At 38.7% G+C, this 27622-nt stretch overlaps 2 protein-coding genes and 2 non-coding genes across 4 annotated transcripts; 1 reads left to right on the forward strand and 3 right to left on the reverse strand.

The window, feature by feature from the left end:
• Positions 1-301: 301 nt before the first annotated feature.
• On the reverse strand, positions 302-11092 carry trim55b (tripartite motif containing 55b). Its single transcript, XM_062985343.1, has 8 exons — positions 10841-11092; positions 9013-9182; positions 6058-6235; positions 3828-3923; positions 1729-1962; positions 1605-1627; positions 1398-1522; positions 302-634 (listed from the first exon to the last, which is right to left on the reverse strand). Exons 1-8 carry the CDS (start codon positions 10958-10960, stop codon positions 477-479), a joined length of 1104 nt encoding a protein of 367 aa, XP_062841413.1. The 5' UTR covers positions 10961-11092; the 3' UTR covers positions 302-476.
• A 270-nt stretch (positions 11093-11362) lies between these two features.
• On the reverse strand, positions 11363-11435 carry trnaa-agc (transfer RNA alanine (anticodon AGC)). Its single transcript has one exon. It is a non-coding gene; the product is annotated as a tRNA-Ala (tRNA).
• Positions 11436-12106: 671 nt separating this feature from the next.
• trnay-gua (transfer RNA tyrosine (anticodon GUA)) lies at positions 12107-12192 on the forward strand. Its single transcript is given in 2 exon segments — positions 12107-12143; positions 12157-12192. It is a non-coding gene; the product is annotated as a tRNA-Tyr (tRNA).
• A 10315-nt stretch (positions 12193-22507) lies between these two features.
• Positions 22508-26393, reverse strand: pdp1 (pyruvate dehydrogenase phosphatase catalytic subunit 1). The gene is made up of 3 exons (XM_062985209.1): positions 26323-26393; positions 26097-26216; positions 22508-24294 (listed from the first exon to the last, which is right to left on the reverse strand). The coding sequence occupies exons 1-3, from the start codon at positions 26391-26393 to the stop codon at positions 22695-22697; spliced, it is 1791 nt and encodes a 596-aa protein (XP_062841279.1). The 3' UTR covers positions 22508-22694.
• Between the last annotated feature and the right edge of the window lie 1229 nt (positions 26394-27622).

Genomic DNA, 27622 nt, shown 5'->3' on the forward strand with positions numbered 1-27622 from the left:
GTGGGTGCTGAAGCCTATCCCAGCTCTCACTAGGAGTAAGGCACACAGAAACACCCAAGACAGGGCACCAGGCCATCACAAGGCAGACATACACAAACACATTTACACCTTAAACACACACACACACACACACACACACACACACACACACACACACACACTTCTAAGAGCAATTTTAGTATCTTCAGTTAACCTGACTGCATGTCTTTGGACTGTGAAAGGAAACCCACATGTAATCTGCTGCTATACTGTGCTGCTGAATCATACAGATGTAATGCTTAATTAACAAATATGCTTTATTATAGAATTCCCATCATTTTAATTTATTAAAAACCTTCCACATTAACATTTAATTACCTTCAACATTCTTATTTATACTTTCATTACAGTGAGTTTTAAACAAACAGACTTTCCACTTTTACTTAGTACAGCAAAATAATCTGTGGGCTGTAGTAATAATCTATACAAATGAAGAATCAGGAGCTAGTGTTTTTAAGCAGGTTTGGAGGCAGGGGGAGAGGAGGAGGTTGAGTATTGTGCATCCCTGTTTTTGTTCCTCCTGTAGCAGCTTGTTCTGTATGGCCTTCACTTTCTGCAACGGCAACGTTCTCTTCTTCTTCGTCCTCATCATCATCTGCAGAAAGATGACAGACATAAAAAAAGATGTTAATGTTAATTTAAAATAAAATACTAATACCACAGGGGTGGTGCTTGTTCTGACCCATGTTTTGGTTCACTAGAAACTTAGGCTGCGTCCGAATTTGCATACAGTAGACCCTTGACTTACGAATTTAATTGGTTCCGATGGGCTATTCTTAAGTCAAAACGTTCGTTAGTTAAACCTATTTTTCCCATAAGAAATAATGTAAATAGAATTAATCCGTGCCAGACCTCCCAAACCACCCCCTTACCTAACCTTTCTAATGTCTTAAATGCTCTTTTTTGTTATAAATACAAGTATATTTCCCTTTGAATCTTAAATTATAGAATGAACATTCCTGTAATAAATAGTAATAAACAACAATAAACAGTAGTAGTACTGTACTGTACATAAAACACACATCACATCTCAGTACAGTACGTGTGCTGTATCATACACCATAATACATTTTCTTCTTTTTTTATAAAATGTATCAACCAGAAACAACAATAACTCATATTTCTCTATTATTTCTTCTTTATTTCAATAGTGTTGTATTTTGTAGGGGCAATTGCATGAAAAAAAATACTGGGGGATTGAACCCAGGACATCTTGCTGTGAGGCGACAGTGCTACCCACCAAGTCACCGTGCCACCCATTATACCATACAGCAACTTAAGTCAACTGTCCCCCAAGCAAGCGTGGATAGAAAGATGCTAGGCCAGCCACAACACTTCTAATACAATAAACATAAGACCTGTGATGAAGTCTATAGCTCGAAGGGCCTTGGATTCTTTTTTAAAGTCAGCATTGTAATGATCCATGTTCTCATAGCCACGCTCTACCTCTTCCAGATGGGAGGTATCAGAGCCCTCGCCCATCCTAGCCAATCATACAAAAAATATTTTAATAGTTGAATATTTACTTGATGCATATATTGAATGTAAAAGTGAGTTTTACTTACTGTTGTAACAGAGGCTTGGCATTCTGGAAAGTCAACGAGAGAATTATATTAGTGCTTTTGTTTATCCTGTAAACAAGTCAAATAAAAGTTCAACCTTTAGAATAAATAAAACAATGGGATTTACCTGTAAGAACACAGCCATCTCAGGTTCCTCCATCATTTGAATTCCTGACTCTACAATCTTGCTCATGCACTCCAGATGATCTTCATATTTTCTCTTCAGTCCACGAATGTAATTCAGCTTCTCGTCCTGCTCAGTGGTAACTTTCAGGCTCATCTCCCTCTTCCTGTCCTCCAGAATGCTGTACAAATGGTCAAACTTTTCACACACATGAGTCTTTTGCCTCCGGCTGTTCTCCTGTGAAATAGAACATTGGATATTGTTCATTTCAGGGTTTTTTTCAGGTATTTGCCATAGTAACACAGAGTTTCTTACATTTACTTTGACTTTTATTTGACTGCAGACAGGATGAACCTGAGATATTTCATGTTTTATCTGCTCAACTTTATTTTATTTATTAATAAACTTCCATTCCTGCATTTCAGGCCTGCAACACATTCCAAAAAAAGTTGGGACAGTAAAGCATTTACCACTTTGTAATGTTGCCATTCCTTTTCACCACAATTAAAAGACGTTTTAGTACCGAGGATACCAAACGATTTAGTGTTTCAGCTTTTATTTTGACTCATTCTTCCGGCAAATACGTCTTAAGGTCCCTGGAAAAGATGACGTCTTGAAGGCAGCACATGTTACTCTAAGATCTCTATGTACTTTTCTGCATTAATGCTGCCATCACAGAAGTTTAAATGACCGTTGCCAAGGACACTGACACAGCCCCATACCATGACAAACCTTGGCATTTGGACTTGTTGCTGATAACAGTCTGGATGGTCCTTTTTGTCTTTGGTCTGTAGCACACGGCGTCCATTTTTTCCAAAAAAAAAAAAGACCTGGAATGCTGATTCATCTGACCACAATACACGTTTCCACTGTGTGATGGTCCATCCTAGATGCCTCCCAGCCCAGAGAAGTCGACGCCGCTTCTGGACATGGTTAACATAAGGCTTTTTTTTTGGACAGTAAGTTTTAAGTGGCATTTGTGCATGTAACTCTGTATTGTAGTGCTTGAGGGTTAAAGGTTTGCCAAAGTAATCCCTCACCCATGTGGTTATATCAGCTATTGTTGAGTGGCGGTTCTTGATGCAGTGCCGTCTAAGGGATCGAAGATCACAAGCTCTTGCAGGAATGGAGGTATATTAACAAATGAACTGAAGTTAAGCAGACAAAACATGAAATAGCTTGGGTTCAAACTGTCTGCAATCAAATAAAAGTTAAAGTAAATGTAAGGAACACTGCATTTTTATTTTATTTGCATTTTCCATACTGTCCCAACTTTTTCTGATTCGGGGTTGTATATTGAAAACATAGCTGTCTTCTCTAGGCTCAGGCTCATCTGAGATGGACTGATCTAGTCAGTTGAAACATGTGCTGTGGTTTGAAAAAAAAAGTCTACCTTTTAGATGAAAAGGACCATCCCGATTGTTACTAATGCAAAGTTTGAAAGCCAGTGTTTATGGTGATATGAGAATGTGCTAGTGCTAAAATCATACATAACCTGCTCATCTGTGAAGGAACCGACAGTCTTGCTTGTTTTATCAAAATAATAAGACAACGCCAGGCCATATTCTGCATGGGTTACATGAGCATAGCTTTGTAATAAGAGAGTGCAGGTACCAGGCTTGTCTGCCAGCAGTCTAGACCAACCTACTACTAAAAAAGTGTCACTTGTTACATGTGAACATGCACCTGTCCAAACATTTTGTGTTGTGTTTTTGTGTTAGTTTTTAACTAAATAACGGTGAAAACGGGTTTGAAAATAATAGTCTGTCTGAATTTACATTTTGCCTACTGTCCCAACTTTTTTGGAGGTGGATTAGTACCTAAGACTTTGAGAATTTTGAAGGTTAGAGAAGTTAAATTAATACAGTTACAGTTTCATTACTACGTAATTGAGATGATAGCTCTCCTTGGATTTCCTGTCAGTCATAAAGCCATCATGGGTAAAACTGTAAGACGCTGGACTGGCTCCAGCTTCATACTTGCGCGTCTCATTAACTCCGGTACGAGTTTGTTAGAGGGGCCATTAACGCTCTCCTCATCAGTAACCTGGCTGAACATGTTGAGATTAATCTGGGCACTGCAACACACATGGTGCAACTCACCTCTATTGCCAGGCAGGTCTCCTCCAGCTGATTGATGATGCCTTGGATCCTATCGTTGTTGCCCACCATCATTGATACGCTGTCTGTCAGCTCTGTCTAAAGATCATGGTTCACATGAGCAATCAGGTGGACTGACATTCTTCTATCATACGTATTTACATACACTGATCAGCCATAACATTAAAACCACCTCCTTGTTTCTACACTCACTGTCCATTTTATCAGCTCCACTTTATAGAAGCACTTTGTAGTTCTATTATTACTGACTGTAGTCCATCCGTTTCTCTGCATGCTTTGTTAGCCCCCTACATGCTGTTCTTCAATGGTCAGGACTCTCCCAGGACCACTACAGAGCAGGTATTATTTGGGTGGTGGAGCACTGCAGTGACACTGACATGGTGGTGGTGTGTTAGTGTGTGTTGTGCTGGTATGAGTGGATCAGACACAGTAATGCTGATGGAGTTTTTAAACACCACCTCACTGTCACTGCTGGACTGAGAATAGTCCACCAACCAAAAATATCCAGCCAACAGCACCCTGTGGGCAGCGTCCTGTGACCACTGATGAAGATCTCAAAGATGACCAACTCAAACAGCAGCAACAGATGAGCGATCGTCAAGGTAAACCAGCTAGGTAGGAGTGTCTAATAGAGTGGACAGTGAGTGGACACAATATTTTAAAATTCCAGCAGCGCTACTGTGTCTGATCAACTCAAACTAGCACAACACACACTAACACACCACCACCATGTCAGTGTCACAGCAGTGCTGAGAATGATCCACCACCTAAATAATACCTGCTCTGTGGTTGACCATTGCAAAACACTACAGAGAAAGGCTAAAGAAAAAGCATGCAGAGAAACAGATGGACTACAGTCAGTAATTGTAGAACTACAACGTGCTTCTATGTGGTAAGTGGAGCTGATAAAATGGACAGTGAGTGTAGAAACAAAGAGGTGGTTTTAATGTTATGGCTGATCAGTGTATATTTTGCCCATGGGTGATCAAACCCCTTTTGCGTGTACTGTAACTAATGATGTTTTTGCTTATTTAGTTTCCTCACTCTTACTAAGAGGTAATTAAGAGTAACCAATCCACCTTCTTGACCAGCATGTTTTGAAATAACAAAAACCTGAGTATGCCAGTGTCCACCTCAGCACAATGATTGTCACAGCGTCCTGGTTAGAGCAATGGTGGGTCCAGGAATTCACCATGGACAGATTGACAGTACATTAGGGTAAAATTTCACACTTTGGGGCGATTTGGAGCAGCCATTGCACCTACTGGAATGTTTTGGGAGGAAACTGTAATGCCCTTGGAATCCACAGTGAGAGGAGGCAGGAAGAAGCATGTTGGCTTCTGGCTGTGCCTGATTTCTGGCCTCTAGGACCAGAGCTGTCCACCCTGATTATAGACAAAGGTGCGGAGCTTGGGGGTTCTAGGCCATAGAAACTTGTGGTGATCAGCGATTATTGGGTTTCTGTCATTATGCCTTTCTTGTTCGATCACTCAGGTTTGAAGACAGTGGGGGAGATGGGCGTTGACGTCCTGTAAAAGTATTAATGGCTGTTACCTGCTAGCTCTCCCTTTTAGTTATGATGTAATATGGTCCAGAACTCACGACGGTCATTATTACAGAAGACTGAATAATGAAGAACTCCAATTGTTTACATTATCATTATATTATATATACACAGATCTGTTTCTACACTCACTATACATTTTATCAGCTCCACTTACCATATAGAAGCACTTTGTAGTTCTACAATTACTGACTGTAGTCCATCTATTTCTCTACATACTTTTTAGCCTGCTTTCACCCTGTTCCTTAATGGTCAGGTGAGTGTAGAAACAAGGAGGTGGTCATAATGTTGTGGCTGATCAGTGTATATTGTTAGTTATAATTTTTAAGTTTAATTTTATTTGTGTATGTATGATTTGTGTAAATCCTATTTATTCTAATTATTCTAAGGATGATGGGGGTCCCTGCTGAGTCTGGTTCTTCTCAAGGTTTCTTCCTGTAATTTCGAGGGAGTTTTTCTTTGCCACTGTCGCCCTCGGCTTGCTCAACAGTGGTTTTGGTCTGTCGGTCCTGGATTCTGTAAAGTTGCTTTGAGACTTGACTTGACTTGAATTAAACCCAGGTTCTCAGGAACTATGTGGCTATGCAGCACCCACTTTACTAGTGTTCCACTTTAGCTTTATGTAGCATCTTATGTAAAAGTTTATACCTTTTGAAGTTGATATACACTTTTAAGAGGTGCCACTTCACAGTCTTTGTGAGAACCGAACACCTTGCACATGGAACAGGTGGGAACGCTGCATGTCACGCAGTAGATGTTGATCTTTTCATCCTCATGCACCTCACACCTTGGTTGGTCATCTGTCCTCTGTGGAACAGGTCTGCTGCTGTGAAAGATCAGTGATGCACTTATTAAAACCAGGTGTCAAAAGGTGAACTGGCTAATCAGAATGCACACTCTTCACACTCCAGTATGGAATAATACAGAGGAGAATTCCCCCAGTAGCAGAAATGAGCAGCAGCATTAGTCACACCATATTTCATTGATTAATAGGTTAAGGTGTACGGTTGGTGTGCAGCCAGGAAACTCAGAGGTCTTAACCACAGGAGAAAGCCCTTTGACCCACGGAGAGAAAAAAATATTGATATTCTTTTTAAAGAAAAATGTAATTCATTTTTAGCAAAATGAATATCTGTGTCTTTACATTTAAAGCAATACTACACTGTCTTGCAACACCTCATATCCATAGCATCTGTAGAATGTGGACAAAAATCTTTGTCTTATTTTACCTTATTAACCTTACTCTATAGCCTGTTTTTCTTACTGGTTTGCATCGTGATTGAGGTCAGGTATGGATTTGTTTTTTTAGTTGGAAATGGTCAATGTAATTGCAATTTATTCTGGTGTTGCAGGCTTTATAAATGCAATGCAACATGGACAAATAAATTAGGGGACCAAACAGGTATTACATGTAATCAGTTATATTCATTGGGTTGTTGTCTGAGAGGCTGTAAGCCAGCTAAGCTAACTGGGCCTTGTTATTAAGAAAAAGCACACGAATTAAAGTCATTTACTCATTCTAATTCAACAAATTCAGCAATCCTGGCTGCAAACCATGTTGCTACATGTGTATGAATATGACACATGGTATGCCAGGCTGGGTCATATTCAAGGCCCTACCTAATTCACGGACCGTGAAATAAGCCTTTTCCCGTGTAAATTGCTGTAAAATTTAAAATGTAAGGTCTGGAACCACAGAATACTTACGAATTTAATTGGTTCCGAAGGGCTTTTCTTAAGTCAAAATGTTTGTTAGTTAAACCTTTTTCCCATAAGAAATAATGTAAATAGAATTAATCCGTGCCAGACCTCCCAAACCACCCCCTTACCTAACCTTTCTAATGTCTTAAATGGTCTTTTTTGTTATAAATACAAGTATATTTGCCCTTAATCTTAAATTATAGAATAGATAATACTGTAATAAATAATAATAAACAACAACACACAGTAGTACTGTACATAAAAAACTTTACAAAATATAAAGACAACACACCAAGACCTCCCAAGACCGGTTCTCTTAATTGTCCACCTTGTTATAGGCTTAATTATATTCTCTAATCTTTTGCGGTTGTCACACCTCAGAACGTTATTTTGCTTACGTAATTCACAAACCCAAGGGGTCAGTAGAAGAATGGCTTTATGACAACTTCCATTTAAACTTCTCCATCTAAGCCAGTTAGGTGTTTGACTCATGAATAAAATAGAAACTGTTAAGTGTTACTAAAATTGTAATCTGGCAGCTCCATAGTGAATTTAAATGTATGGCCCAGGGGATTTTTATACTTAAAAGCAAAGTGTTTAAAGTTTAAAAAAAAAACAGTAATATAAAAAGTTTAAATAAAAAAAAGAAAGCTGTATAAAACTGTCAGCTATAAGTATGTAAAGTACAAGTTATATTTAATAACTGCATTATTGTGATCAGTGTTGTGGTGTCGCCCTATTACAAAGCATTAGACACACACACTCACACATACATATACGCTGTGACAAAAAGGACCTTCCCAAATGTTATCAGTGAAAAAAGCCAACATCTGCCATGGTATAGGGGTTTATCAGTTCCCACAACATGAGTGAATTGCATGAGTGTGAAAGTATGTGGTGGAATATATTAAGACCTATTCTGCCATCAAGGTGAACTCTTATCCTGGTCCATGGTTATTATATAAAACATTGAGAAATATTGCACTTACAAAACTGCAACAATTAGTATCCCAAACAAGTAAAAAGTGACATTAATAAGAAAGACGATGTAAAACAGTGGTAAACATGTCTACAATGTTGTGGATTCTTGTATTTTTGTATATTTATTACACATATATTTTAGATATAAAACAAAACCTTTTTTAATATTAGACAAAAATAACCCAAGTAAACACAAAATGCTTTTTTAATGATCATTTACTATGTAAAAAAAAAAACTGTTCTGCCCTACCTGGCCCTATGTAAAAAAAAAAAAAAGCCCCCTCATCCTCTAAATCAAAACCAGTCAACCAAATTCAATTGACAATTACACCGATCAGCCATAACATTAAAACCACCTCCTTGTTTCTACACACATTATCCATTTTATCAGCTTTACTTACCATATAGAAGCACTTTGCAGTTCTACAATTACTGACTGTAGTCCATCTGTTTCTCTGCATGCTTTGTTAGCCCCTTTTAATGCTGTTCTTTAATAGATACATACACATACATATATACATACACTGATCAGCAAAAACATTAAAACCACCTCCTTGTTTCTTTAATCACTGTCCATTTTATCAGCTCCACTTACTATATAAAAGCACTTTGTGGTTCTACAATGACTGACTGTAGTTCATCTGTTTCTCTGCATGCTTTGTTAGCACCCTTTCATGCTGTTCTTCAATGGTCAGGACTCTCCCAGGACCACTACAGAGCAGGTATTATTTAAGTGGTGGATCATTCTCTGCACTGCAGTGACACTGACATGGCGGTGGTGTGTTAGTGTGTGTTGTGCTGGTGTGAGTGGATAAGACCATTCTTTGGTCTCTATACTGCTATTGTTTTTGTAAATCTGCCTCACTCAGAAATGGAAAGGATATTTCTTGGCACCCCGGCTGTTTAAATAATTTTACTCACCTGGTGGACTCTTGTTTGTACATATCAATGATGTTTTCCACCAACAGATTTCTCTGCAGTCCGTAGACTCCATGTCGGTCCAGCACCACCTCATGCCTGCATGAGGGACATCTAAACCGGCCACCTGAGGTCACTGTGCCTCCTCTGGTGGGAAGGTATGGATTTGAGGACTGATGAAGAGATGTGTTTGTAAATAGTAAATAACATTACACAATCATAAATACTTCAGGTCATCAAAACACATTCTTGAACTAGTACAGCTGTCCTCAGGGTCCAGTTGAACTAACTATAAACACAATTAAACATCAATTAATTCATTCATTGTCTGTTTTACCACTGTTTTATCCTGGTCAGGGTCATAGTGGGTCTGTTTTTTTTCACAGGAAGAACAATGCAAACTCCACACAAAAAGAACCCTGGCTGAAGAATTGAACCCAGGCGCATCTTGCTACCCACTGCGCCACCATGCCAAACATTTGTGATCCAACTCATCACACCACCAACAATTAATACGCCATTACAAAATGTACAGAATGTAATCAGATACCAGATATGTTTAACCTGGTAAAGATAAAAGAGGATAAATGCACAAAAATGAAACACAGTGCATCTGTTATATCATGAATAGATATTACACTATTGGCCAACTCTAAGTCTAAGAAAAAAAGATAGGAGTTGCAATAATGTATTACAGGTAAACACAAACTTTAGTCTAAAAGTACATAACTTTATACTTTTATAAATTGTTTAAATGACATTGTCTGAAGTATAATATGAAACTTAAAACTATTCTTTAACGAACACAAAATCAAATGCGGCAAGATATAAAGATCAAAATCAAACGTGCAAGTCAATAATCTAAATATATCTCTACTTATAGATCATAAAGGACAATATAATAAATATTCTGTTATAATCAAATAAAAATCTAATTAATTTATAATTAAAACAATCACTTTTTCAGTTACTTTTCTATAAATTTAGTAATACAACCTGACACTTTTTTGTCAGACCAGTTCCAAATCAAGTTTAATTAAAAGTATAAGTAAATTACAATTGAATTACTAAATCAAATTAAATCATAAAAAAGTAAGAATGAATGACCTGTGGTTAGAATAGTGGTAAGTATAACTCAACCAAGTCTAAAAAATATTAGTCTTTTGTAGTAAATTATCTGTCTTTGTACTAACCAAATGCTAAAACACCAGACTAGTACAACAGCAGTTTATCATGGGGAAAAACATTGTATATTACATTTTCTTTAAAAATAGATAAATAAAGATAAAAATGAGATATTACTGTACTACATACTCTATGTCTTATAAACTTAAATACTTAACTGGCTGTCAAAAAAATAATGACTTTATTTTAAAATAAAAATGATTTAAATACCCTTATGAAAAAAGAAACAAACAAGAAAAGTAAGAATTAATATCATGGCTGTTTATTATTTGAATATCATGATTTTTTTAGAAAAATGTCTTCAAGGTATATTTTATTCAGTTTATAAACTATTAAATATATGAATTGACAAACAGATGTGTTTGGATAGTGTAGGATAAACCCAGAATTGCTAAACCAGAACTAAATCTTTACAATCATTTTACGCACTATATAATATAACCACAAGTTTTGTAAGAGCTGGTAAAGAAGCTCTTATACAACACTAAGACTACTTTAACAGAACAGAAGATGAATAAAGATATATAGAAGATACATTTAACTTGCAGACCATGAAAGACCAGCTGTTGTTACGTAAATAATACAGAAATGGTTATTCATCAACTGAGATATTCACAAGAAGAAATAAAATAAATAATGAACTTACCTGAAATATATCATTAGCACATTTTCGACAGAGGTTATGTTGGCATGGCAGAATTACTACTGGTTTTGTGAAGATTTCCAAGCAAATGGGACAAATCAGCTGTTTCTCCAAACTATCCATTGTAGGATGAGGAGTAAATAAAAATACAGAAATACAGGAAATAATGATCTATTAATTTTTTTTTTTAAACAGTTTTCCAAGTTATTTCGTCTTTGCCTCTTAGTTGCCTCGCAGTGTGTCTCTGACCCTACAGGCCCTGGTTTATCAGCTGTTGCTGTTATTAGAATCCAGTTAGTCAGTTGCTATGTTTACTTGACCATATAAGCATGCTCGGTATGTTCTGCTGTTCAGTACAGACAGGAAATAGAATGAGAGAATAAGAATGAGAAAATTAATTATAAATGCGTCGGTTGTTTACCACTAAACGAGGTTTAGATTATTTTCTTGAATTATTAAAAAATATTTGTACATTACTTGGTGAAGTATACATTTTCCAATAATAACGAGGAGGAAAAGTTTTTTTGGAGAATGCGGGCATCGATCCCGCTACCTCTCGCATGCTAAGCGAGCGCTCTACCATTTGAGCTAATTCCCCGTTGTAGTTATATGGCATGATTCATATTCTCTAAACCTTTTAAGTTGAAATTGTAATAAAATGTTTAGTGGTTGTATTGTATTTAATACATGTATTTAACAACCGAGCAAGACTGAATGCAGCGTATTATTAAATACATTTTAATACAATGTTCCTTTCTTAGAAGCTAATATAGCTTTAAGCTACATCTTGCTGTAAGTTTTAGGCAACATTTTAGGCAGACATAACAAACAATAAAATCGCAAACTAGCCAAAACCTTAACAAACATTCTTAATTCCTACACTGAGTCTAAACTAAGGGTCTTGGTAGCGTCGATCACACCGGATCCTTTGATATATCGGTAGCTTCTTCTAAAATTATTTATATTCTCTAAGCACCACGTTTACGTTTAAAATATTGATAATTAATATTGGTGTATTACATTTAATACATGTATTTAATAACCGAGTCAGACCGAGTGCAGCGAATATTTAAATACACGTTTTAAGATATATGTACACATATTTACTATTCACATTTACAATAACATTAGCGCCTTCTTGCCATGTCCAGTTTTCAGTTCTTACTGTAAGTTTTTAGGCAACATTGTTGGCAAACCTGCCTAAACGTTAACAGTCTTGAGTCCAATAATATGGCTAAAAGCTCTTGGTTAAAACCTGGTACTTCAGACCCTTCGATAGCTCAGTTGGTAGAGCGGAGGACTGTAGAGGTTACACGGTGATCCTTAGGTCGCTGGTTCGAATCCGGCTCGAAGGAGTTTATTTTTCATTCCCCGAAGTAAATACAGGCAAACTTAAATTTAGTTAAAGTAAATTAAACGTAAATTTCAAACATAACGTGTTTGCACATTTATTCGTTGTCTGTTTTACCACTGCTTTACCCTGTCAGGGTCACTGTGGGTGCAATTCATTTGCGAAACGTAGAAAACACCCTGGACAGATCACTAGTCTGTCAAAGGGCGCACGCAAACACACACACTTATTTAGTATCTACAATTTAACCTGAATGCATGTCTTTGGACTGTGGGAGATGCACATGCAAGCTGCACACAGAAAGGACCCAGATCGCTTCACCTGGGAATCGAACTTTCTCGCTGTGAGACAGTGCTACCAACCGAGCCACTTTGTCGCCCTGTTCGAGCATTTAAACTATTCTATTAATCCAATTATTACACCTTCTAATTATGCATTCATGCTACTTTGGACTCTTATTAATTCCTTAACACGTACCCTTGACAGTCGGTGTAAACAGCGAGCGAATGAAAACTGGCATACTCGTCTTTTTTTAACCCACAGCAGTTTCGTATGCTTGATACTTGGGTTAATCTGACTGTAGTTCACATTGTAACCACTAGAGCTAAAACACATCTATTTAAAAGCCAATATTTATTAGCTGTCTCATGGCACATTGGCGGCAATAACAGGAATTCATACAGAGCTGCTAAATTTGATCTTATTACAGTTACATTGCTATGACGGCGTATTAGGGCCACTGTAAAAAATATTTTTAAGTTTTGATTTCGAGATTAGTCAAAGTCAAATTATTAAAGTCAAAGTATTATGAGATAAAAGTCGAAATATTATGTCAATAAAGTCGAAATTATTTCAAGATTAAAGTCAAAATAATTATGAGAATAAAGTCGAAATATTATGGCCAAAGAGTGTGCAGCCGGCGCAGGCTTGTCAGTTCAGAGAAGCACTGGTCTCAGTACCTGGATCAACACTCAAGCGCTGAGGGCAGCTTATAATGAGTGTTACTGTGGTTATCCAATAACCCACGATTACTTTTTAGGTGGTTGTTTGCATTGTACACTTCCATCCACATGACATGACGACTAAACCCGTCAATGCAACCATTTGTAGTGATGCCATACCGCTTTAGTTTATAGTACGAGTCCATAAGGCGCTAGGGCCTCGGTTGAAGTGCTGCTGACGACGCAGATGTCGAGTTTATTCCAAAGCCGTTTCAGTGTCCTTATGCTTATAACAAACTGGTGCTGATGTGCAGGAGATTGGGGATTTCTTTATTTGTGAATCCGATACGAAAGTATAACAAATCATGAACATCCCTCATTTTAACACAAGGAGGTTGCTATGGCCATTATATTTCGACTTTAATCTCATAATTATTTCGACTTAAATGTTGTAGTTATTTCGACTTTAATCTCATAATTATTTCGACTTTATTCTCATAATATTTTGACTTTAATCTCGAAATTGAAACTTATACGACTTTATTCTCAAAATCAAAACTTAAAAAATTTATTTTCTTTAAAGTGGCCCTAATACGCCGTCATACATTGCAGTCCTCTCCTACTGCTGTTTAAAATGTTCTTCTTACTTTTTAGACACTCTTTCAGAATTTACTCATATAACATGGACATAAAGTAATCTTTGTGACTTGTACTTGTAGGCACTTGTACATCATCATTGTGTTAAAAGACAAATATCTATACCATAACTTGGTCTTCTAATGAGGTACAAAACTTTTTTATTTGTCATACTTAATTTAAACATTAATAAACAAAATATAAAATAAAATATTATTTCCATGTGTGAAAACATTAAATGCATTACATTTTTTTTTTACTAATTTCACATAGTTTTGTGAATGTCTCAATTAATCTAATAATCTAATGATTGATTTTTATTCTTTGAGTACAGTGAAATTGTAAATACCCTTCGACAAACTATGTAATAAGAGTATTATTTATTTATTTTATTTACTTATTAGGATTTTAACGTCATGTTTTACACTTTTTGGTTACATTCATGACAGGAAACGGTAGTTACTCATTACACAAGATTCGTCAGTTCACAAGATTATATCAAACACAGTCATGGACAATTTAGTGTCTCCAGTTTACCTCACTTGCATGTCTTTGGACTGTGGGAGGAAACTGGAGCATCCAGAGTAAACCCACGCAGACATAGGGAGAACATGCAAACTCCACACAGAAAGGACCCGGAATCGCCCCACCTGGGGATTGAACAATAAGAGTATTAGGGTTTAAGAAACAGAGAAAAACTGGCATTTTATATTTCTTTTTCTGATCATGCTACAGATGAAGGTAGTAATTTGCAGTAAAAGTTTATTAAATGTACAAACAAGGCAAGGAGTTGATAATGAAGGAAAAACAATGATGTCTGCAGATAATGTGTGCAAATGGACTGGTAAAAACATGCACTGACAGGGGTACTACAATACAACTAAATGGACAGGTAAAAGAACATGTAACGTAAACGGTATGGCAATACAACCAACAAGGGTGGCTTTTACAGTATCACAATTAGAACAGAATAAAATGCCTTTATTTGTCATATATACATACACTGATCAGCAAAAACATTAAAACCACCTCCTTGTTTCTTTAATCACTGTCCATTTTATCAGCTCCACTTACTATATAAAAGCACTTTGTGGTTCTACAATGACTGACTGTAGTTCATCTGTTTCTCTGCATGCTTTGTTAGCACCCTTTCATGCTGTTCTTCAATGGTCAGGACTCTCCCAGGACCACTACAGAGCAGGTATTATTTAAGTGGTGGGTCATTCTCAGCACTGCAGTGGCACTGTCAAGGTGGTGGTGTGTTAGTGTGTGTTGTGCTGGTACGAGTGGATCAGACACAGCAGTGCTGCTGGAGTTTTTAAACACCTTACTGTCACTGCTGGACTGAGAATAGTCCACCAACCAAATATATCCAGCCAACAGCGCCCCATGGGCAGCATCATGTAACCACTGATGAAGGTCTAGAAGATGACCAACTCAAACAACAGCAATAGATGAGCGATCGTCTCTGACTTTACATCTACAAGGTGGACCAACTAGGTAGTGTCTAATAGAGTGGACAGTGAGTGGACACTATTTAAAAACTCCATCAGCGCTGCTGTGTCTGATCCACTCATACCAGCACAACACACACTAACACACCACCACCATGTCAGTGTCACTGCAGTGCTGAGAATGATTCACCACCTAAATAATACCTGCTCTGTGGTGGTCCTGTCGGGGTCCTGATCATTGAAGAACAGCATAAAAGGGGGCTAAAAAAGTATGTAGAGAAGCAGATGGACTACAGTCAGTAATTGTAGAACTACAAAGTGCTTTTCTATGGTAAGTGGAGCTGATAAAATGGACAGTGAGTGTAGAAACAGGGAGGTGGTTTTAATGTTATGGCTGATCAGTGTATGTACAGTGCAACAAAATACGTTCCTCGCGTATCCCAGTTGGTTTGGAAGCTGGGATCAGAGCACAGCCAACCATCGTACGGCGCCCCTGGAGCAGAGAGTTTTAAGGGCCTTGCTCAAGGGCCCAACCGTGGCTGCATGGCAGAGCTGGGATTCGAACTCTCAGCCTTTCTGTTGATGGCCCAAAGCTCTACCCACTAGACTACCACTGTCCCCATTTATTTAAATTATGCTTTTAAATGCAAAATGTTATAACATGTTATAACAAAAGCCATTTCATCCCTGAAAGTGAAACAAATACGTGTTAATTATACCGGAGCATTTAAAGGACATTAATTCCTAATAGTAAGAAGTTTCTTAAGTACAGTTAACACTATTCATTACAATCATGTGAAATATGTTGTTTGTCTAATCGATTCTGTTCCATCTGCCTCTTTCAATGCTTCCTCGAAGTCTTGCAGAAGGAGCTGCTCAGGTTTTCAAAACAACTGCAGACATGCCTCTGTTGTAAGTATTTCATTACTATCATCACTTGAGACTGTTGCAGTTTGAAGTGCAATGCTTGAAAGACATTTAGACAGACTCTATCATTAAATAATAACTTTGCATACTGTTCATGGTAATGTGTCCTTGTGGTCACTAGAGGTCGCCTAAGTTCTTTGTAGAAACACTAAAACGTAAAGGAAGTGAAGCTAGTACAGTGTGTTCAGTCTGTTGACCTTGAGGCAGTTTTTTTACCTTGAGACAGTCTTATTATACACACAGTCACATATTGTGTATTAGTTTATTAAAGTTGTGTTGGTGTGTGTTAGGGATGTTAACACTGCTCAAATTACCAGTACGTCAACATTTTACTCTTTGGAGTAATGTGAGTTTTTTCTGGCTTACCAGCACTTCACACACACTTGTTTGTTTTTCATATCAGGTCCTTGAAGATTCATAATGACCGGTTATAAACTGTATTTATACTACGTGACTCCTGCTTATCTGAGGAATACTGGCTCACCCAAGTAAAACATAAAGAAAAACATAAATATCCTTACATATCTGTACACAATGTATGTTGTATGTGTATTTGACTCACCCTCCTATCACTGCTTCTTTAAACAAGTAAAAATATCTTCTCCAGTCTCGGCCATTTGGCCAGCTGCCTAGTTCACTCTAATGCAGGCATAGAGTCGCAATGTCCTCTACCAACCTGCAGCCAACACAGCATCAAAAAAATAAATGTAGAAGACCTAAATAGGGCATGAGTAATTATGATGGAATGGGTTTAACAGCCATAGTTTTTCTTATAACATAATATCCAACAAATTTGCCCTGGGTTGTCAAAAATATACAGTGGACCCTTGATGAATTAATTGGTTTTGAAGGGTTGTTCTTAAGTCAAAATGTTCGTTAGTTAAACCTATTTTTCCCATAAGAAATAATGTAAATACAATTAATCCATGCCAGACCTCCCAAACCCCCCTTACCTAACCTTTCTAATGTCTTAAATGCTCTTTCCCTTAAATCTTAAATTATAGAATAAACATTACTGTAATAAACAATAATAAACAACAGTAGTACTGTACTGTACATAAAAAACACCACATTTTAGTACAGTACGTGTGCTGTACCATACACCATAATAAATTTCCTTTTTTTTTAATAAAATGTACCTACCAGAAACAACTCTCATATTTCTCTATTATTTATCTCTTTATTTCAAGTGTTGTATTTTGTAGGTGTAACTGCACAAAAGAAAGAATATGTTAAGATTTCTTCTTTTTAACTGTACCCTTTGTCTGATACACAGTGACAGCTACTGGCAGGAGTAATTATACAACAAATGTAATAGATTTTCTCACCACTACGCTTTACTGCACATTCTTTGGGGCCATTTTATTAAAGAATTTTACAAAATATAAAGAAAACAACGAAAAAAACACCGTGTTTCGCGAATTTTGGTTCGTAATCCAAAATGTGTTCGTACGTTAAGTTGAAAAAGATCGCTCGTAACCCGAAATGTTCGTATGGTAAACCGTTCGTAACTCAAGGGTCTACTGTAGTTATAACTGTTGCTCAAGATTGGGTTACAATCAGTGGTGTAATGTAACGAAGTAATAATACTTCGTTGCAGTACTTAAGTATTTTTTTGGAGTATGTGTACTTTTGTCAATACATTGTTTACCACTGTCGCTGGAATAGTGGCTTTGTGTTAGGTTTCTACACAGAAAATTCATGTTCGGCAGTCACTTGCTAGCACACATAAAATATATAATGTATTACGTATTGTGTATATGTAAGAAAAAAAACACACACCTTGCAGACATTTCATATTTTATTAAATTTAATACAAAATATAAAGTTCCCCCACAAACAATAATACATCTGTACACGTGATAATATTGTTAAATATACTTGTGGCATTATATTAATATTTTTGCAATAAATGCATTCAACTAAATTAATGACCTTCAAGTATTTAACAAGCTATTAATACAGACACACCCTGTACATATTTTAAACATTCAAAATGAACTCACATAAAACTTCTGGAGTCAAGCTGGAAACACCGTTTTAACCCAAAGTCATATTGTAGCTTCCGGCCTGTGAGATAAGCACTTCCTCTAGCATTCCTTTGTGCATAATTATGCTATCAAAATAATAATATGAGTATGTGTAGGTTTGCCATCTGCTATTATGGAAACCAAAAGTCTACTGTATATTAAAGCAACATGCTTGGTTCTGAAGCTTAAAACTTATTCCAGCTAAATATCAGCTGGAAATCAAGACTATACATTTTGACCTGTAACAAACAAGCATAATACTTTCTGGCCTAAAGATACATTTATATTCCATTCCAATGCAAAACAAGCCTGCAAGATTATTCATTATGGCTTCCTATGCAATTAACCATTAAAATGATCTCATTTAAAATTCCTTTTAATAAAGGGCATTAATGAGCGATTCGCCAAACCGTACTAGACCGTGCATAACTTTAGCAAATGCAATAGCACCAACATTCACATTTGCATGCTTGCACACACACGCACAAAAACACTGCTTCATAAGCAGACTGTAATGCATAATATACAGCATACATGTATAATGTGCTAAAAAGCATTAAAACACCAATAGTATAAAATATCTGTTATCGCTGGGAAAGCTCAGATTAACGTATTGTGCTAGTGAACATAGAAGTTCGATAGCATCTCTCTCTCAAACCTCAAATATGAGCTACCAAAGCTATTCCCACCCTTAACAGACACAATTAGCCATGTCTGTAGGAGGGAGGGCTGGATATGGTAAATGAAAAGTCCCGCTGTCTCGCTGAGGAGCTGGCACTAGTGGTGGAGGAATACTGAATACATTGTGTTAGGGTGAAAGAATACACTGAGCAAGCGTGGGTGTCATGCAAGAGACAAGGGATGCCAGAGTACAGGGGAATTTGATATACCCAAAAATGAACAATTCCAAAAAAAGGGAGGCAGGGGATGGGTTAAATTACTCATCAGTACATACCACTACATGGTATTTACTATGGTATACATTTCTTACTGTTTGTTTGTTTATTAGGATTTTAACGTCATGTTTTTACACTTTGGTTACATTTATGACAGGAACAAAAGTAACTCATTACACAAGATTCATCAGTTCACAAGTTTATATCAAACACAGTCGTGGACAATTTAGTGTCTCCAATTCTCCTCACTTGCATGTCTTTGGATTGTCGGAGGAAACCGGAGCACCCGGAGGAAACCCATGCAAACACGAGGAGAACATGCAATCTACATGACCTACTACAAATGAGTAGTTTTGCCAGACAAATCATGCTTCTCTACAAAAGTTATACTTTCAAAGAAAAGGTATTACAAATGACAACACACTGTCTGTGTATATCTGTACATTCAGTTTCTTAGGATGTAGTCTATACAAGTATAGATTTTACTTAAAAACTTAAAAAGCAGCATGAATAACAAAAAAAAATACATTTCTTCATGTGCCAACAGCCAACTACAAGATTTTTACAATCCTAACTAATTTTGGTATTGTGAAAAACTAAATATAAAAGTAATCCCTGACAGAAATCAGTCTTTATAAGTCAGCAAGCCCCATGTACATTACTAGAACTAAAATTAACACAGATCCAGATTAGGGATGTCCCGATCCGATCTCAAAGATTTTTGCATTTTTTAATTGATCGGAATCGGCTTTACTAAACCCGATCTTAATCCCGATCTTTTGTGTTACGTCAGCATGTCCGCTGTGTGGAAATACTTTAAATTGAAAAGTAAAACAAGTCCAACAGTGAAGTGTAACGTCTGCAGTGTGAGCGTTTCACGAGGCGGTGGGAGCAGAGCTGCGTTCATGTGTGAGAGTGTGTGTGAGTGAAGGATCACACCGGTTTACAAAACAACGTAGTGATGCACTCGTTTAATAAAGAAATAAATGCACAGTATATTCACATATTGTCGGGAGCAGAACACTTTATTAACTTCTTCTGTTACGGTACCGAATAGCCGACAGTTGAGTCAAGCACGCTATTTCATGTTCTATGGAAGGCCTAAAGGGTCAAAACACTCACTTCGTGTACAAACGTCCATCAAACCATTGTCACAATACAAGCACTTTAAGAACTGGCTTTCCTTCATAACAAAAGAACCTTTCCATTTTATTTTGGTATTCAGGTTTTACTGTAATGCTTTTAAGTAACTTTTTTTCTTATATTCAAGTTAAGCTGCTACACAGATTTCTGTTCATTTTTAGTGTATCACTGCATTAAACATTTTTTTTTTTTGAATGTAAAGTTTAAAGTAAAACTAATTATCTCACTCATTTTGATTGATTTTGTAAAAATACAAAAACATTAAGCCAATAGCTTGGATGCAGCATTTTTCCCTTCAGCACTGCAGAGCTATTTAGTTGTTAAATATACACATTGGATTAATTTGAATAATTGTAATGTACTTGAAGTGTGCACTGTGTGAACAATATTATCTAGTTCTTATCTAGACAATATCTAGAAAATACAAGTATCGGTTTGAGACTCAGTATCGGATCGGGATCAAAATTAATAATCGGGATCGGTATCGGGAACAAAAAAACGTGATCGGGACATCCCTAATCCAGATTTAACTGATAAATCAGACTGACTTTAATAATCTCAGGCATTGCAGAATGTTACGTGAACAGATGACTTTATGTATTTATTGATGAAAACATTTATAAAACACCAGCTACTAAAATCTGTTAAATCTGAAACAATTAAACCTATCCAGCAATGTGAAGTGTGTTAATCGGTCTTAACCGTGCAGTGCAGTGGTGGTGTGATTGTGTAAAGACAGTCTGGTGCTAAAGCGCATGAGCAACCTGCTCATATTGTTGCTAGAATTGGTAAAACCAACATTTAAGTTGAGAAAGGCAATATTTCAAACGTGTGATATGTTGCAGAATCTTTTTTTCCTCAATAAATAAAGCGATTATTAAAAAAAAAAAAAACATTTGTTTTTCATGTTCATATTAATTCATACTAAATGTTGAAACTGAATCTGAATCAATTTAGTATTACAAATATGCAAAAATAAAGAAATTGAAATGAGTCAGTATGATATAATAAATGACATGATATGCTAAACGGCTAGCCTATGTGTCATTATCCTTTGTAGAAAGTATTATTTTAATACTTTAATACTGCAATGCATCATTGCACTCTCCTATAAAACTGCGAGTACACTGTGAGTCAAATATAGAACCTCTCTAACTTTGGTGATCAACTTCCAAAAATCTTTCATGGTCGAACCGAACAACAAGGTCATTTTACTTATTAAAAATATTGGTTACCGCGCCCAGGTGGTGCAGCAGGATATTCCGCTAGCACACCAGCGCTGAGATTCTGAACTCCTCAGTTTAAAACTAGGTGGGTTGGATTTTGCTGGGTTGGATGACCGGACTATGTGGGTGTGGTCTTCAAACGCTGTGTAAGGACCCTGATTAGCAGATAGAGAGGCGTCTGTGCAAAATGCATGGGTGAAACAGGGCTGCGCATGGGTCGGAGGAACTGGTGGCTACAAAAGACTGAAGCAAAGCAGCCGACCGAAAAAGCGTGTCAGTTCAAGATTTGGTGCTCAGCCATGAGGACAAACCTCAGACCTATCTGTCAACATGTCAAATGTCTAGGGAATCTAGACTTAGCCAATCGTCAGTCTGGATGGATGTGTTCGAAAACCTAGTGAGCTGCCTTGCTGTCTTACTGCCTACATAGGCAGCTGCCTAAGTAAGAGAGGATTCTAATAAGTCATTGACTTAGTCAGGTTGGTCGAACGCACTACTTAAGACAGCGATTCCATCCATTTTCGCTAACTAAGCTAACACAGTTAGCCTCATGCCATTCAAACCAATGGGATGGGGTGGCACAAGGCACTAGCATGTCAACTAACATCTCCCTCTGTGTAACAGTTAAATTCACTGATAAGCCCGAATTTGCAAATAAAAACACTTGTGCAAGTTTATACAAATTAATAATCAATAAAAATGTATTCACGTTTACGTAGAATAACTTCGTTTCTCCGCACCGTCCGCCATGTTTTTTATTTTTCTGTGAGAAAAGTTGTGCTGCACTGAATGCTGGAATTGCCTTCACCACTAAGGCAGCATCGGATGCTCACTCGTTCTTGAGTCAAAATACCGTTGAAATTTTAAGATACCTTACTAGTGAGCATATTAAGGCATTCTAGGATTTCAAACAGCCTCCAACACTAAAACAGGATGCTGAGTCAAAAAATCGTCCATATGTAATGTTTACCATTTTAAACCAGAGTGACCCTTCATGACTGGACTTTGGGTAGATCAGCCTGTTTTAATTATTGTGAAATCTGTAGTAACCTGTAGTGCAAGCCGGGCAATGGCCACAATGACCTCAGTGATGTGTCGATAAAAGTAAAATCAGAAAATCAGAAACAAATAACCATTATGTACAAGTTACCTTGCAGAATAAATATTGTGCGTACGGCATGACAAACTGATATTACAGTATTTGAGTACCTGAAAAAAAAACAGTGACAGAAAGTAAAATACAAATATTGTGCTCAGTTTTGCTGTGCCCCTATGACATGTGGGTTAAACTGCACTATGATTATTGTGATATCATCTCTGTACATACGTGCCAGCTCCTCTGGCAGGCTGAGCATCTTGGACAGCCTCTCGTGATCCACCATGCCGAACTCATTGCTGCCCACAGCATGGCGGATCAAGTGCGTGGCCACGTTCTGGTCCTGAAACGAAGAAGAGATACGCGCCTTCCTCTCCTGCAGCAGCCCCTGCATCTGGCTCAGGGTGACCCGGTAGCCCCCTACGGAGATGGGTTGCTGCTGCCGCACACCGGTTAGATGCTCGCCCACGATGCGCACCACTTCTTGCCTGTGCAGTGTCTCCCACAAGCCATCTGAAGCAATTACCAGGAAGCGGTCCTGTGGCCGCAGGCGGTGGTACGTCAACTCGGGCTCAGCTGTCAGGTACGGCGGGGTGTGGTAGTTGGGTGGGACGAATTTGGCGTGCTCGTTCTCATGCAGTTGATCCGGACCAGACTCGAGCACGCGGCGCTGCAGTTCGACGCTCCATTTGAATTTGACGTCACCGAAGGCACGGAACGGCATGAGTAGGCCGAGAAGTCGGTCCTGCCGCACCACTGTTTTGGCCTCGGCGTGCGGGTGCTCGGAGCGTAGGCGCTGTACCTCCGCTTCGTTTTGCGCGTTGTGATCATTGGACAGAGTCAGTGCGGAAAATGAGCCGTCAGGCTCCTGTACACCCAGCACAGCACGGCCATCACCAGCATTCGCTACGTGTAGGTCTGCGCCATCGACGTGTGCCACACAGGCAGTGGCACCAGAAAAGGCCACACGCAGCACCCAGTAGTGCAGGAAGGCGTTAGAGTCGCCCACCTGCGCCTCCAGTGAGATGTCATTGTCCAGGCGCTTGAAGGCACTTGCCAACACCTCAGCCACGTCTGGTTGCTCACCCGGGGTGCTCAGGTCCAGCAGTTCTTGCCAGTAGGTGCGCAAACTGTTGAGATAGAGGCGTGACGCCTCCCGGCTGAAGTAGTCGTTGGGGTGCTTGTGCCACTGTAGAATGGGCTGAAGTGGACGGCCGGTCTCGACTGCGTTTTCCAGCTCGGCTAGCGTCTCATGAGGCAGCATGGCCACAGCAATGTAGTAGAAGAGCCGTTCGCTTAGGGCCTGGGCACAAGCACACCCTGCATGCCCATCAAAGACTCCATACAACATGCCACGTGTCTGCAAACATGACGCTGCACTGCGCCGGTCCTCGATAGGTGCATTGGCTGGGAGTTGATTACTATCAAAGCCCATGACAGAGCTGACATTTTTGCCATCAAACTCGGGCACTTTAAAGCTGTACTCATTGGCCTTTAGGATGCTGTTGACCTGAGGTGGTGTGAGGTAGTAAGTGTGACCTACAGCTGAGGTCCTGAAGCCACATGACAAAGGCTGATTTAGAAGTGAACGTACAGCTGGTTTATTAACGTTGTTGTAGGGCTGATGGAAGTGGCAGCAGTTCTGACGCAAAACAGACGACGATCTGATCTGATTGAACCCCCTGCTACGGAGTCCCCGAAAGAACTGGGAGGTTGCCGCCATGAGAATGCAGCCCAACAAATTTCTGTCAATGGACCTGCAGAAAATCATACAGACAAAAGTTATTTCCTGTTTCTTACATTTCTCATTCGTGTTAAAGCGAAATGCATCACAGTTTGTTTATTCGTTTGTTTGTTTATTAGGATTTTAACATCATGTTTTACACTTTGGTTACATTCATGACAGGAACACAAAGTTCATCAGTTCACAAGGTTATACTGAACACAGCCTTGGACAATTTAGTGTCACCAATTTGCCTCACTTGCATGTCTTTGGACTGTGGGAAGAAACCGGAGCACCGGGAGGAAACCTACGCGGACACAGGGAGAACATGCAAACTCCACACAGTAAGCACCTGGACCGCCCCACCTGGAGATCGAACATAGGACCTTTTTGCTGTGAGGCAGAGCGACTGAGCCACCGTGTCGCCCTGTAAAACCAACACGTATATTAAATAAAACAGCTTTTTAAAAGCATAATTACTGTTATTTGAGTCTCTTTCATTGTTTTAAAATGTTTTTTTTGCTAAGATCATATACACCGATCAGTCATAACATTAAAACCACCTCCTTGTTTCTACACTCACTGTCCATTTTATCAGCTCCACCTACCATATAGAAGCACTTTGTAGTTCTACAATTACTAACTGTAGTCCATCTGTTTCTCTGCATGCTTTGTTAGCCCCCTTTCATGCTGTTCTTTAAAGGTCAGGACTCTCCCAGGACCACTACAGAGCAGATATTATTTAGGTGGTGGGTCATTCTCAGCACTGCAGTGACACTGACATGGTGGTAGTGTGTTAGTGTGTGTTGTGCTGGTATGAGTGGATCAGACACAGCAGCGCTGATGGAGTTTTTAAACACCTCACTGTCACTGCTGGACTGAGAATAGTTCACCAACCAAAAATATCCAGCCAACAGCACCCCGTGGGCAGCGTCCTGTGACCACTGATGAAGGTCTAGAAGATGACCAACTCAAACAGCAGCAATAGATGAGCGATCGTCTCTGACTTTACATCTACAAGGTGGACCAACTAGGTAGGAGTGTCTAATAGAGTGGACAGTGAGTGAGTGGACACAGTATTTAAAAACTCCAGCAGCGCTGGAGTGCTGAGAATCATCCACCACCTAAATAATACCTGCCCTGTGGTGGTCCTGATCATTGAAGAACAGGGTGAAAGCAGGCTAAAAAGGTATGTAGAGAAACAGATGGACTACAGTCAGTAATTGTAGAACTACAAAGTGCTCCTATATGGTAAGTCGTGCTCCTAAAGGCAAGCCGTAGCCTAGTGGTTAAGGCACAGGACTAGTAATCCAAAGGTTGCTGGTTCAAGCCCCACCACTGCTAGGTTGCTGCTGTTGGGCCCTTGAGCAAGGCCCTTAACCCTCAATTGCTTAGACTGTATACTGTAATGTAAGTCGCTTTGGATAAAGGCGTCTGCTAAATGCTGAAAATGTAAATGTAAGTGGAGCTGATAAAATAGACAGTGAGTGTAGAAACAAGGAGGTGGTTTTAATGTTATGGCGGATCGGTGTATGTACAAGATAGATGTACCTAATAAACTGCTTGGGTAGTGTATGTTATTGCAATACATCCCTTACTCTGTTCATTTGTTTACAGTTATGGGGAACTTACAATTCTTCATCAACATATCGCCATGTTCTGCTCATAAACGGAAACTAGATCTGATGATCGAACCTAGGACCCTGGTGCAGTGAAGTACTAAGTCAATCTGCTGTGTCACAATGCCTTTCACAATAACTGATATGAAACCAGATTACACTAATGAGCCAAAACATTATCACCCCTTACCTAATACATTGTTAAAATACATCTGACCTAGAGTGCTCAAAGCTTGCCAGCTTAGAGACCATGCTTCTGAAGTCACAGCTGCGCTGGACAGGCCACATATTCCGGATGGAGAGCCATTGCCTGCCCAAAACTGTACTGTTTGGTGAGCTGTCCACAGGCAAATGCGACAGAGAGGCACCAAAAAGACTCTCTTAAGAAGGCCCTCAACCTCTGCCACATCGACATTCGCCTATGGACCTCCGTCGTTGCTGACCAGGATGCCTGGCGCTTCACCATAAATAAGGCCACCTCAGCCTTTGAGAGTGCCAGAGGAGGAAGAACCATGTGGGTGAGACCTCGGACCCTGGCTAGACCTTTCCCTGCAGCCACTGCAAAGTGCCTGTAGTCGTTGTGGACAGTAATCCCTTTTTTGTATCTTCATCTGAGAAGTATCGCCATAGAAAGTGCAAAAAGTCACCAACACTGATCTGACCTCATTCTGAACTGTAGAGTTCCAAACGTCCTCTGGAACTGAAAAAACTGTGCACCAGGATGGGTTTCCATGGCTGACCAGCTGCATACAACCTTTACATTACCAAGCAAAATGCCAAGCATTCAATGGAGTGGTGTAAAGAATGCTGCCACTGGACTCTGGAGCAGTGGAAACGTGTTCTGTGGTGTGACAAATCTCACTTCTCTATCTAGCAGTCTCATGGATGAGTCTGGGTTTGAAGAAAGCCAGGAGAGCATTACTTACACACCTGTAAAGTTTGGTGGAGGAGGGATAATGCTATGGCGTTGTTTTCCAGGGGTTAGCCTAGGACCCTTAGTTTCAGTGGGTTTTTTTTTTTGTGTTCCAGCATGACTGTGTGCCAGTGCACAAAGCAAGGAACTTAATTATCCCACACAGAGCCCTGACATCAACTTCAGCCTATGACTATAAGTAGCGTGTAAGCAATATTTCTAAATTTCACATTTGGTTTGGCTTCTATACATTATTCAACAGATTCTTGTATGCATTTTAAAATGAATATAATTTATTGATAATAAAATGAATAAATCAATTATTTCAGATAATGTGGTTTGTCGTATGTGAAGAACATAAATCTATATACTTTAAAGTTGGTTTGACATGAATAAATCACATGGTACATGACTTTAATTGATTTATTTAACTTTGACTTGATTATAATATAAAAAGTTAAACATTATTTTCAAAAATACATTGTGTACAACACCAAATCAGAAAAATTGGGACAGTATGGAAAATGTAAATAAAATAAAAATGCAGCGCTCCTTACATTTACTTTTATTTGATTGCAGACAGTTTGAACTAGAGATGGGACGATCGGGGTTTTTGGCACCGATTCCGATCTCCTTTCAGGGACATCTGCCGATAGCCGATTGCGATCGGGGGGGGGGGGGGTTAGCAGTAAATAAAATAAATAAACTTAAAAAGAGCCTCACAGTGAAGATAAACCGGAGCAGCGCGCGTGTTTGTGTGTGTGTGTGCGCCTTTAGAAGAGACGCTTTGTTCACTGTATCGCTATAAGTGATTCATTGATTCACGAGTC

Source organism: Trichomycterus rosablanca, chromosome 23 (assembly GCF_030014385.1).
Source record: "Trichomycterus rosablanca isolate fTriRos1 chromosome 23, fTriRos1.hap1, whole genome shotgun sequence".
Classification (NCBI taxonomy): Eukaryota; Metazoa; Chordata; class Actinopteri; order Siluriformes; family Trichomycteridae; genus Trichomycterus; species Trichomycterus rosablanca.

Excerpts from the sequence above, each read along its gene's own strand:
- trim55b (XM_062985343.1), bottom strand. The coding sequence starts at position 10,960 with ATGGATAGTTTGGAGAAACAGCTGATTTGTCCCATTTGCTTGGAAATC. Across the intron at positions 1,628-1,728 it reads AGATGGCTGTGTTCTTACAG|AATGCCAAGCCTCTGTTACA; the intron begins GTAAATCCCATT and ends TTGACTTTCCAG. Across the intron at positions 1,523-1,604 it reads GCCAAGCCTCTGTTACAACA|GATGGGCGAGGGCTCTGATA; the intron begins GTAAGTAAAACT and ends ATGATTGGCTAG.
- pdp1 (XM_062985209.1), bottom strand. The coding sequence starts at position 26,393 with ATGGTTCTTCCTCCTCTGGCACTCTCAAAGGCTGAGGTGGCCTTATTT. Across the intron at positions 26,217-26,322 it reads GTGAAGCGCCAGGCATCCTG|CTCACCAAACAGTACAGTTT; the intron begins GTCAGCAACGAC and ends GCCTGTGGACAG. Across the intron at positions 24,295-26,096 it reads GCAAGCTTTGAGCACTCTAG|GTCCATTGACAGAAATTTGT; the intron begins GTCAGATGTATT and ends GATTTTCTGCAG.